Source organism: Ptiloglossa arizonensis, chromosome 6 (genome assembly GCF_051014685.1).
Source record: "Ptiloglossa arizonensis isolate GNS036 chromosome 6, iyPtiAriz1_principal, whole genome shotgun sequence".
Lineage (NCBI taxonomy): Eukaryota > Metazoa > Arthropoda > Insecta > Hymenoptera > Colletidae > Ptiloglossa > Ptiloglossa arizonensis.
In genome coordinates this window covers 696,759-710,207 of record NC_135053.1, presented here as the reverse complement: position 1 = coordinate 710,207, position 13,449 = coordinate 696,759, and the positions used below count along the sequence as shown (strand labels likewise).

The 13,449-nt window shown below is 36.4% G+C and overlaps 1 protein-coding gene across 6 annotated transcripts in view; it reads left to right on the top strand.

The window, feature by feature from the left end:
* The window catches only part of Wge (BAH domain and coiled-coil containing protein winged eye), a 445,841-nt gene that overhangs the window by 361,878 nt on the left and 70,514 nt on the right, over positions 1-13,449 (top strand). For all 6 annotated transcript variants that reach the window (XM_076314128.1, XM_076314127.1, XM_076314126.1 and 3 more), the window contains one exon: positions 4,991-5,221. In XM_076314128.1, coding sequence (XP_076170243.1) covers positions 4,991-5,221 — 231 coding nt within the window. The remainder of the gene's footprint in view (positions 1-4,990; positions 5,222-13,449) is intronic.

Here is a 13,449-nt window from a genome sequence, read left to right as displayed (position 1 = left end):
ACAGCACAAGGTCCATCAATTTTTTAGATTTGGTATTCCAACAACCTTCGAAGTGAGATTGAATAAAGTGAACCACATTTTTTGATCCGAAATAAAAGCAAGAAAAATTCACATTAGGCATACTTATCGATTTTAAACGAGAATTTGGACCAAATAAGCTTACGGTATTATTCACTTTGAGGCTGATGCAAATTTTCGAAAAACAAAACATTAATGGCCCAGACGTATAGAAATGTACATTCGACGATATAATGCATAAATGTTTGGGCACTGTGGAGTTGATTCGAAAATACACGCGTTAACCGTTAAATAATTGGGGATTGCAGCTCGACGTGGAAATCAATGCTAGCTGAATCGGTTGTTTTGTTGTCGTTCGCTTCCTATGTTCTTCCGTTCGTTGTACGTAGATTATTTAATCAATATTTCCCATTCAAGGGAATCGAACTATTGAAGTCGAAAAACAAATGGTTCGATTGATCCCGTATATTGCTTATCAATTTCAGCAATTGTCGAGAAAATTTTTAAAGTCATTGTGGAGTAGAATATTCCGTCGAACGTTAATCAATATTACCACACATTGACGACATTACGAAAACGTGGTATACTAAAGGGGGCCATTTCCCTTTCCTCGTGTCTTGAATTAAAAAATGAATAGTATTTAGGATTTATTTTTAAGAAATGTACGTGTCGTGTTGAAGACATTGCACGCCTTTTTTTCACGAAATTTACTTTAATAACAAACGAGTTATTAATAATATCGTGATACTGTACTCGAAAATGTCATCGTAATCGGTGAACACAATTGTACCTCGTATAGTGATCAGAAACGAAAATAGTAAACTAATAAACGGATCATTATTCTGTATGGATGTAGTTTTCACCCAAATTAGAGTATTTAGAAAAAATCTAAAATTGACAAAATGGCAGTATTTTAAAGGAATAAAAGGAATTTTACTTTGTAGCGAGCTTGTGTTTTGCATTTTATTTTTGCATTACGAAAAGAAAGAAGTAATAGATTAATATTAATTTGGACGAAAACTGGATGTTCATTTTACATGTGAATAAAATTTCGTGTCGATTGGTTGATTAATTTTTGAGATTTTGCTAGTTTAAGAAATGATAACTCGACAAAAATGCGTTTAAAGTTTTGTTACGTTCTATATAAACGTTCATATTTTCGTTGGTTTCTTGAATTTTTGTTTACTATGTCAAAGGTGTACTTTTGAATCTTCAAACATTCAAGAAATGCAATAAAATTATTTGCAAAAAGATTATTTTACACGAAATACGAGAAAACCCACGTAAGTTGTGTAAAGAATCTAATACAACATGGATCATCAAATTTTTGAATTCATTTTGTGATTTTAATGTTCATGAAAATTTCAATTCTTCAATTTTCCAACCCACTTGTAAATTTCTCGTTTATTGTAGCGTACAATATTAGCCTATCGAATTGCAATTAACTCGTCATTGGTGAACCGAGAACACGATACGTAAAAAAGGAGTAAGTTGGTATACAAAATACATTTCCTTTTCAAAAACTTGGCGCCGCAAATTTGAGAAATCGAGGAAAATCATCTGCTCGCTTCGTAACGTTAAGACTTTAAATACTTAACATCCACTTTGACGGGGAGTTAAACTCTACTCCCGGCAAATCCTTCAATTGTCGAATTAACGTAGCACAGTGTTCCTCGTAGACGGATTTAAGTTACGTTCATCCTTCGGCTTGGCGCATGACGAGTAACAAGATTAGCAACAAACAGGTAAACGTGTTCTGGATTCTAGTTAACGCGCAAATAGGTTACAGCTCCGCTAAGACTAGTCGCTCTATCCTCCGTGTTGCTTTACTCGATTCTTGTCTCGATACCCTTAAGCACTGTTATCTAAAACTGGCTTCGTTAATGATTGCTATTTGCCGCTTTAAGTTACTGACAAATGCCGGTTTCGCGTAGCAGAACCATCGTCTAACCACAAAATGAACGGTATTTAAGAAGGGATACGCGAAGGGATCATTTCTTTGACGAGAGTTTAGCTACAGGGTCGAAACGTCAAAATAATTTATTTACCCAATAATCTAATGTACCATCTGTTCGGCCGGAGGGACTGTTCTTCGATTTTCTCCCAACATGATGTTTATGTAAATCGATGTTTTTCGAACTGTAGTTCAAGGACCTCTGAATGGGGGAGAATACACGCGTAACGAAGACGATAGTATTTATAAATGATTACTTTCTAAAATATATTTTGCTGTACTGATTCATTCACCATACTTTCCCGCCAAAAATCCTACAGAATTTCTTTAAAAGACTTCCTTGTACTAACTTAGGTTGTTCAATAAGTTTTGTCGTTTTTTTTCCATTGTAAACAAATACTATGACACTTCTACATGAAACTTCACACACGTTCATTAAACGGTAGTACCATCTTTAGAAAAATAAAACAACGAACTTAATAGCTCCTTTTCTTATCGAAAGACAAAACTTATCGAGTAACCTATTATATCCGGTAGATTTAAGATAGCATCAAGGGATAAAAGTTGGAGGATAGTTTCACCTCTTGAATTTGAGTTACAGCGATTAAAAGAAAATATGTACGTCTTATTTTTGGTTGCTCTACTATCAAACATTTGTCAAAATAAAGAGGGAGACACAGAGTATAGACACACAATATTTCTTTCGTTTCTAGTACTCGATTCAGTCTCTGAAAATGGACGACGCTCGAAAAATGACCGAATTTTGAAGGCGATCAATACAAAATAACCTATCCGATCGACAACACTCTTTTGAAGAAATTCGACCCAGTACCAGAAACTATCTGAACCGAGATTAAAAAAGACCCGATCGCTGTTTTTAATTGTCCCAAAGTTTCGCGACAAAATTCCATGCTAGCCATAAGAGTTTCGAGTTATCGCGAAATCGATGGATCGTTGTAAAACGAATATTTCTACTTCGCAGAAGAGTGTATTTCGATTCTGTGTATCGTGGAATATCGACAAATGAAAAGACAAATGTATTTGGAAACTATATCGATTAAAATTGACTATAGACTTTAGGACTCGGTGAACCATAGAGAGTACCGTTAAACGTTTATAGTACGCTTTTTAATCGCATTAGAGCTTCATGAAAGCCTGTCAAATTGCATGCTAGCCGTAAAAGTTTCGAGCCGTCTGAAAATCGATGTATCGTACCAGAATATAATTGCTAAATATCTCTACATTATATTTCCTAATATACCTCAATTTTCAGGGAAATTGATTATAGTTTGTTTCGAATCGAAATTGAAATTTCTAATTTAGAGACAATTAAATCAGTAGTAAATAAGAGAAAAAGTGAACATCGAAAAAAAAATTAACGACCAAAAATTCTGTAAATTTATGAACTATTGTCCGTTAGAACAGGCGTTATTTTCGTAAAATTTATATTCCGGAATTAAATGTTCTTATAAGAATTCGAAAACTCGTTATAGAAGAACAGAGTCGTACACGTTGGATCGTGTACAGTGGAGAGGAGTTGGCTAAGTTTGCGTTTCAAACGTTGTTGGAACTTTTATTTTTTTTCGACCGTGAGATCGTTTTTCCCCCTAGATCTTTCAATTAACAAGATCCTTCGATTATTGCACATTTAAGTGCACCGTTAGAATGCACGGGAATTGACGTTACAGTTTTTAATCGTGTCCGGAGTTTCATGAAAGCCAGTCGAATTGTACGCTGGCTCTAGGATGTCTCGTTCCATTCGAGAAGTTATCGGTAGTTCTGATAGTTACAGGAAAATACAAAGAGCACAGTTGGAACGACGAAGTTCTCGGAAGCCACGGCGGAAAGAACGTTGGCTGGCCATAATTCCCTCTACTTTGTGTCACAAAGTACTGGACGATATAAATGTTTTCATTGTCGGTGAGCGAGGTACGAGCAGGGCAGCGCACATTGCAAGGCAAATGTCCTCGCGGCGTGTGCACGCAGCCACACTGGGTGGCATAAATGTTCACGGCACGGACGATAAAATCAAGATCGTCCTTTTTTCGCGATAGAGACCGTTGGCTGTGGAATTAATGTCGGCGTTACTCACGCAGCTATTGACCCCGTTGCGAATCCCTTTTGTCCCGACGATCGTTCGCGAGAAACGCGAATCGACCGAAAGCAAATATTTTTTAACGCGGCGTTACGTAGAAATTCGTTGAAATTCCACCGGTCGATACACGGGTCAAGGGATTGTTTAATACCGTGCTGGATTAATTACAAGGATCCCTGCTTTAAAGCGACGAGATCGCCGCTTCGCTCGAAACCGAGGCAGGTAGCGATTTTGATCTCGAGTCGAGGGTGGCGCTCGCCCTTTGTACACTCACCGTAAAAAATTGACGAGTTTGAAAATGTATTCTTTTGCTAAATATTCGAGCGCAGAAAGAAAGGGATTAATAGGCCACAGATTGGTAGCACATGATAAAATACTTTACGAAACTTGACGAAAAATAAGCGGCTATAAATATAAATTACGTTACGAAGTAGAGAAATCGTAGCTCGACATTGTTCTTTTTTTTTTAAGCATATCGCGAGGAAATAAAATCGTCAAACTTCTTCCCTGTACGATCTTCGAATACAAAACTCGTTTTGCGTATCTGTTCTCGACTACAAACCGACTTATATCGAACAGTAACATTGTAAGACGATTGGAAAATACGATTCCAAGTACGCACTTTTCTGTGCAATGTTTTTAGGATACTTCGACGAAACGAACGAACGAATTAGAGAATTTCATTTACGCTTTAATACGTGCGCAAAGTAATTCGTCTCAAACGTATGATTGCGGCACGGACAACGTGTCGTCGATGGTGTGCGATACATTGAAATAGTTTATTGAAATAGATGTATCGAAAGTTGAAATGTAGCGATAGATTCTATACATGCGCGACAGTTCTTGCAACGCTGCAGATACGCGACAGATTGTGCGTTTGATTTTCAGAGGGTTAGTAACAAACTCTTGTTTTACAAATTTAGGGAAAACCAAGACGGTGCATTCCGACGCGGGCTGCAGCAGGACACTGCCGGTTGCCTCGTCCTGGAACGGGCAGGACGCGAATTGCAATGGCAGTATCAATGGCGGTAATAACTTGGTGAAAAGGGAACCTTTGGCTTCGGTACCTTGTCAGGTCGCCGAAGTCTCGACGTCCCTTCACGCGACAACCACCTCCGTGAAAATCGAGCCAGTCCCACCGAAATCGGAAAACGGTGAGTCACACGCAACTTTCCCAAGTTTTTCGATTTATAATTTTCTAATCGTGTCTCCGTTGATGAGTTGCAAATCTCTTTGTCCATAAGTCACGATGGGAAATAATTTATACGAAAATTTTTACTCGAGACGACAAATAGTCCCACCGAAATCGGGAAACGGTGAGTCACGCGCAACTTTCCCAAGTTTTTCGATTTATAATTTTCTAATCGTGTCTCCGTTGATGAGTTGCAAACCTCTTTGTCGATGAGTCACGATGGGAAATAATTTATACGAAAATTTTTACTCGAGACGACAAACAGTCCCACCGAAATCGGGAAACGGTAAGTCACGCGCAACTTTCCCAAGTTTTTCGATTTACACTTTTCTAATCGTGTCTCCGTTGGTGAGTTGCTAATCTCTTTGTCGATAAGTCACGATGGGAAATAATTGATACGAAAATTTTTACACGAGACAATAAATAGCACTTTCGATCCTCGATCCACTGATCAGGTCATTGGATAGCAGACCAGAAAGTATCACCCACATACTTTCGAGTTCCAACTATCATTTTCGTCGACGACGATCGTTTTACGAAAGGATCTATAGAACCGTGTAATATATTGTAACGCTTCGAGCAAAAAATAGGTGTTTGCGAAATGGTCAAAAATTTTAACACGAGTTAGACAAAGTATAAACTTTTAATATCCGAACAATCGGTAAACGATCGATTTGCCTTCGACCAGATTCTGGATAATAAAAATACAGCTGATAATAAAGTTTCAACAAAGGAGATATTTACCGAACAGTGGAGAGTATATATATTGCACGGCAATATTGGAATTTGAATGAAAATTATTTGTAATCAAAAACACGGTTTTCGTGTACAGCCATCGAGCATTTGTTTATATTCGGAACGTGGTTCGGTAAAATATATTGTAAGAGTTAAAAAATTATCGAAACAATATATTTCGTGACGTGATTTTTGAAATTAGCCACGTACGATCTTTTGTCGTAAATTGTAACAAATTTTTGTTTTCCAAGTGTTTGATATTGTTTTTACTTATTCGTTATTCTTTAATTCTGTTACTTTTTCCAACTGTTGGTGTGTATCTAGATTTCCTACATATACTTTTCTAACTCGTTATGAAATAATATATCGTCGAAAGATAGTCACGTAGATAATATAAAAGAAAGGTAACGAATAAAAATAAAAATAATCATTTTCGTCGAATTTGATACGGTCATTGTCCTCCAAGTCCCATCATTTGAGGGTTAAAACGTCGTATCCGATTAAATATCGTTCGAATAATTAATGGATCCAGTCGATTGACATCGTGACGTAACGGGGTGTTGAATATTTGAAAAGTTCCAGTACATTATGCAGAACGTTTCTGAAGTAGGCGAACGAACTTCAAGAACATATTCTACTCGTCGTAAGGATGAGAAAGTGTCTTACGAACACGAATCCGGAAACGGTTTCTTTCCGAGTTTGTAACCACTTTTGTGTACAATAGAGTTTGGCAAGTCTGCCAAGTTTAGATTTACAAGTACTGCTATCATTTTCTTTCTGTCGGAAGCAACTAATAACAGTACTTGACGCTAGTGTCGATATACATCGTAAAATTTGTGCAATTCACCGTGGTAACTTTTCTTACCGATAATTTCGTAGTAAATTGCTCGTTGAAAATTAAAGGTAATGAATTTAGTCAGGTACGAATAACGTTTGAGTGTATCAGTAAAGGTAATAAATTTAGTCAGGTACGAACAACGTTTGAACACTTCGACTTCGAAATTTAAAAATATATTTTTCGTTCTTCATTTTTATAGATGTACGTTTACTGAACAGGAAAGTGATGCTTAAAACCATTTAGTAATATTACTTTTCGAGTATCAAACGTATTGAAAAATATTTAATAATATAACTTTTAAATATTTGAAAATATTTCACAAATGTAACCTTATTATTAAATATAACCTAATAAATACGAGTCGACTTTGATAGACGACTTTTACCGAATGGGGACCATGAACACGAAGCTTTGTATCGTATTAATTTATCACCTTTCCTTACCAATCATCGGCAGACGTATTAAAACGAGCATGCCATTACCGAATCTCAGTATCAGCTTCCATTTTCGTGTAATGTGCGAGTATTATTGAAGATCTCCTTAGTGGTCTGGCTTTCTTCCACCTACACTTACAGGCAATAATTACAGACAGCTATTGGCAAAAGAACTCCATGCATTATTAAAAGATGGTTTCACCAGATATATGCGAGCAAATATGGTCCGTGTGCACATTTTACTATTACTGTTCCGGTTTTTTTTTGTTTTTAAAGTAGTTTGATCAAAAGAGAAGTTTTAGACTTCGGAAGAATAATTGGATGTATTTCCAAATTTTCCAAATTTATATTCACGTATCTTTTCATACTCCTCGATGCTTTCTCGAAACGAGGTAAAATTAATTCCCGCCGCTCTGATTCTTAGTGGCTGAGATTTTATCGATTTAACGCGATTGTAATTAATAAAAATTCTTTATAAACTGTTCAACTTGATTTATCGAATTAAACATGGATAACCTTCTTGCAACAATAACCGAGTCGTATAATTTGAAATGGATCGCGAACGATAACCAAGTTTTCGGTTACCCCAAGTAGACGACGATATTTGTTCTACATTTAAAATATTTTGGATAGATCGTTTAAATTTGTTCCATTTATTTCAAAGCATACGTAGCTTAAATAACTGAAGCTCCACGGAACAAGACGAATTATGTAGCATATTTTATTACTCGAACGGGATAGTTCAGTTTGAAGTATCTCTTATCTCGGTTTTCGTTGATTACACTCCGAGTATATTCTAATTCCATAGCGTGGCGTACAAACAAAAAATGAGCCACGCCTTTTCGAGAGGAAGATTAATCGCGTTGAATTTAAATAAAAATCGATAAGGAAATTAAAAATGGGATCGGTAACGTTATTTTCATCTGACGTTTCCTTCTGTTCCTTTTTTCGTTTCTAGGAAGAGAGCAACAAAATGGTAACGCGTCGATGGTTTCTCGTAACTCTTGTTCAGAATCTTCCAGGAAGAAGCGAGCTGGACAGTTGTTACGGAAATCACGAACCGTGACGTCGTTGCATCGTAATTAACGATTATAATTCAAGTTCTGTTATCTCAGGAACGACCTATCCTCGTGGGACGTTCGTCCGGTATTGATAATCGAAATTAAGATCCGAACGGGCGATATTTAACTGTTAGCGTTATCGATTCGAGTATTAGTGCAATTAGAACGGGAGTACTTGACGCACGTATTCGTAGCAGAATAATAGCTACTTTTCCAATGGGCGAATTTCGCGGGGACGTCGGTCGTGCATGTAATCGAGCGATTTAAATTTTAATGGGAGGTCAGATCGTTTGTACTTATCGAGAGATTGGCCCAAACGTAGCGTAAAAACAATCGAGAAACGTTTTTTCTTCCATGGAAGTGTTATTTGGCCAAGCGCGAGCGTTTCGCGGATTTTTTACCAGGTTCCGTACGTTACATTCCGTGTGGTAATCGTGCAGGAATGTCGAGTGGACCAGAGTTTAAACGGAACAAGTTTAATGCTAATTAAACTATTCTAAATTACAACTCTTATGCACCCTACATTTTATCTTATCCAACTTTCTCTCTCTGTCTCTTTCTCCTTCTCGTTGATAACTGCAATGTTGACTTTCTAGCTGCGATTTTCACGAGGAATGTTTGCAAGTTTGTGGAGCAACTAATGAATAGAGACAAATATTTCTTTTTCAACTTTGAAGGGTCTTTTCACCCTTTCGATGTTATATTAAAAATTATTACAGATATACAGAGAAGTTTTGCTAATCAAGTTACTATGATTTTTGACGAATAATAGCATATTCGTCATTTTTCTAAAGACGAATTTGTGGGTTAATTATATTGCGAATTCAAGATTGTAAGTAACGATTTTGGTCGAAAACCTTCCTTGTATTCTCAATAACTTTGGGTATTTCAAGGATAGCTCGAATGCTTAAACTCGAGCTTTCACGGCTTGAGAAATTACGTCTTTCTTGTTCTTAGCTGTTCTACAAATCTACAAAGAAAGTAACGCAGATACTTCGTACGAGCTTGAGGTATTCATAGTGTACGTTTCATACCGAAACAAATATATTTTTGTCACGTTTTGTAAGCAACGATTCTTTGGATTTAATTTTCGATAAATCGGTGGAAAAAGATTTCTTTGGTACTTATTGAGCAAACAGCATTTCTGTAGATGTAACTCCGTAGTATACGAAAAATTAGTCAAGAAATCTGCTCGTGATTATTTTTTTTATTTCAAATCTTATTATCCGTGGTAAAACGTTTCTTTTCTTTTCTCGTTTAGTAAAATTTGATCCGAGCGGGCACGTTACCCGAAGACCTTATTTGAGAAAATTGTGGTTTATCACACTCTCAGGAAGACCGTGGACGTTAATTAGTAGAATGTTAGGTTTCTGTACGGTTGACATAAGGATTCCTCGAATCAAGGGTAATATATATCCGTTCAGGGTAGTGTAAATTTAACACCCTCCGTAACCCAAATTTCTTGTCGCTCGCGAATATTCTCAATTATTGAGACGACGAGGAAAATTGTTCTTAAATGGGAACAATAAAAGAAATCGTGACTCGAGAAGATATATTCTCGTCGTACGTGTACTTGATCGTTTAATTTTTGACGAGAATCGCCGATCGAAACCTGAGTTATTGATTTTAAATTTGCTCGAAATAAGTTTACTTTTCCACAGTTAAATATTGATTGTACGCGCGTCCCTTGATATTCAAATATATTATTACGTCTAGGCCGGAGTACGAACTTTGTAACATTAAACGATGATTTAGTGTACAGTTTTAATATTTCTATACGTATTAAATTGTTTGCCGGTTGAAGTGAGAAATATTTCGAAGGAAGTATATTTTAAACTCGTTTATAAGAAAAAAATAACAGCACGAAATACTGTGTTACAGGAATGGATGTAAAATATAGTAAATGTCTTAGAGTTTTTAAAAGTAGTTCTCATCTTTATATATACGTGTTTATTATTTTGTTACTCCTCGGTTGCAAGGGCAAACTCTTATAATTTTCATACTGTACACGCGATTACGTTTCATACTATATTTTCATATTATAGTAGATAGGTGTACCTAGATTTGCGCGTACATTTTCCACTAAACGTGTAATCCTCTTAATTTTTAACGCGTAGCATCTTTCGGGTATTATTATAATTATAAGCAGTACTGTAAGCGTAACAGTATCGGTATTCGAAAATCACAGTCTAAAGCTGCAAATCTGTTCGTAGGTTGTAGCGATAGCACCCGAAAGCTATGATAAATTCGAGAAATTCGATAAGGTTAACGAATACGTCTTTTCGAAGAATTTTAATACACATAAAACAGTAATGAAATTACATCGAGCAATTAGCAATCGTTCAGCTTTAGAATACTTTTTAAAGAAAACGGGGTACTGTTAAATGCTTTGGAATTCGTATATTACGAAATACAGTCGTGATAACCCGAAGCTAGTTTGCCATGACTGCAACGATCGTTAAGGGTTAAATATACTCGGTTACTAAAATTCGAAGAATCCGTGGATCATTAATAATTCGAGGCAGGAGGCTGTCGACGTTGACGTTAATTAGTTAGAAGATAAATATAAAATGCAAACGAAGTAACACAACATATTGCAAGAACAACGTCGCCACGATGCTATGAGCGATTATATTCGCGGGAAGCTTCGGTTACCTGTTTATAAACTTTCAAACTTTGGAAACTGGTATTTCGCGTGCACGAAATTCCTTCTTAATAGGATTTTGCCCGAATTAAATTCATGGAAATGGAGAAATTAGTTGATTTCTCATCGAGGAAAGAAGTAATTTTGTATTTTTGATTTCGAAAGTTTGAAAACGTCGACGAAGCTTTTATTAAACGATTCTTGCAAATCTTGGAGCACTCGAAAGGAAGTAATAATATTTCTCATATATTCGAATAATTAATTTTTATTGTGTCCCTTGCTACGTCGAACTTATAGCAATTGCACGGTTTCGTTTAGACGTAGTCCTTCTTTGTCATTTTCCTGTACCAAACGAATTATTCCGTTGAAGATAAAATAAATGTGCATCTATCGAATACTTTAATATAACATATATTTAATGCGATGATACTTGTACGGGTAGCAGATCGGAAAGCTGAGAAAATGCAACGATCGATATAATAGCATTGCTATTGGGAAAACGTAATTTATGTACGAAAATACGTATTGCTCTCGTATCGTGAACAGTATTCATTGGTATTCTTTATATCTCCTTGTAGTATTTATGTGGTTCGAAGGTACAATAAAAGAGCAAAGCAGAATTTTTTTTATTATAAAACAAGTTAGCTCTGAATAAAATATGCAGTATTTATTATACATCGGTGTATTTAAAGAGCAAAGCAGAATATTTCATAATAAGGAATAAATTTGTCGTTCACCCTTTAAAAAGAAACCTAGACAGGACTCGATTTGACGTTGCAATCCCGAATTCACGAAAACTGGAATTCAGATATTTGAGCAAATATTAATGTCCGCTGAGAGACGCGATCTGAGCATCCTCCCTATCGATTTTTCAAGTGTTTTCTTTTTAATGATATGCGTTGGTTGATTTTTGCGATCCGATCGAAAAACGCGAGGAATAGTGCTCGTCGATATTCTCTGTGTGTCTCGTAACGGATTATCAAGATTCGGACGTTCGAGTAAAAGCGTGCTCGAGATTCGCGTATTTCAAAATTTTTAACAAATTACAGACACCTAACGGTGTTTCATTTTCTCGAGGACGCGACTGATCATGGATCAATCAGACAGTTTTTGACTTTTTTAGTAGAATTGGTCTCGTTGCATCGAAATGGATCGTAGTTCTTACCTCGAACATTCGAGCAGAATAGCAATTTGTGTCCGAATGAAAATTAAAATTTAACGAAAAATCGTTCGTTGTCGCGATAAATATGAGCCCAACGTTACCAAAAATTTTACACCCACTCTTGTATCTCATTTCTTTCTTCGAGAAATATAGAAAAGTGATCCGAGTTTTCTTGGCCAATTAGAAAAACAACGTTCATTACGTTTGTTCAACATTTCGGTCCTCTACGAGAATACAATTTTCTTGAAATAAAAAAATCGAAAAAATTTAGTAATACGATAAGGATAAAAGATAAGAATCGTTTGAAATTCTACAGTAACACGAATCATCGTCATTATTATCTATTGAGATTAAGGAAGATAGAAATGTACAATTCTTGTTATTTTTAAAATAGGAAAATATTCACGTCGCATAAATTACTTTACCTTTGCAAGCTCAACGAAAGCGGGAAATCAAACTCTTTAATTTCTCGCAGTAATTAACGCGTCATTTTCAACCACTTCCCCGAGCCGTGATCGGGCGAAATTTATTCATGATTCACGAATAGGACGTTACTCGTTATTCGTTATTACGCCTTATCCTTGTATGTCACCGATTTTCTCATCCAAGGAAAGTACGAAAACGTTATTTGTTATCTCTATTTGTTTTACCAATAACCTCAACGGTACACGTAACGATATTACGTTTATTTATTCATCGTATCGATCCTCTGTAGGAATACAATTTTTCCAAAATAAATACACCGAAAAATCTGGTAATACAATTGAGATAAAATTCTACAGAAGCACGAACCATCGTGGTTATTATCCAATGACATCGAAGAGCAAACGACTAATTTACAATTCCTTCTTATCGTTGGAAGAATATTCTATAGAAACACGAACGATCATTGGTAGTATTGAATGGTATTCAAGAGCAAACAAATCCGCAATTCCTCTTAATTCTTACCAAAATTGGTAAATATTCGCGCGAAATAATTCATTTGATACTCGCGAGTCTGGCAGGGGTAACTCTTTAATTTCTTGCAGCAATTAACGCGTCATTTTCAACCCCTCTTGGCCGAATCGTGATCAGGCAAAGATTAAGTCTTCCGGACAAAAGGCAATCAACCGGTCCCGTACACCCGGTCGGTTCTTAATATCTCCAACTTGCCGAATTTCCGCTCGATACGGAGCACCGTGCAGACAGAATCGCTTCCGGGCCGCGTTTTATCGCGTCTATACTTTTTTAATTGTCACCGTTTCCCGCTCGAAGCGCGAATTTCTGCCGTCGATTCTCTTCGCGCTGTTATCGCCGGATGACGTTCACGAGCACCC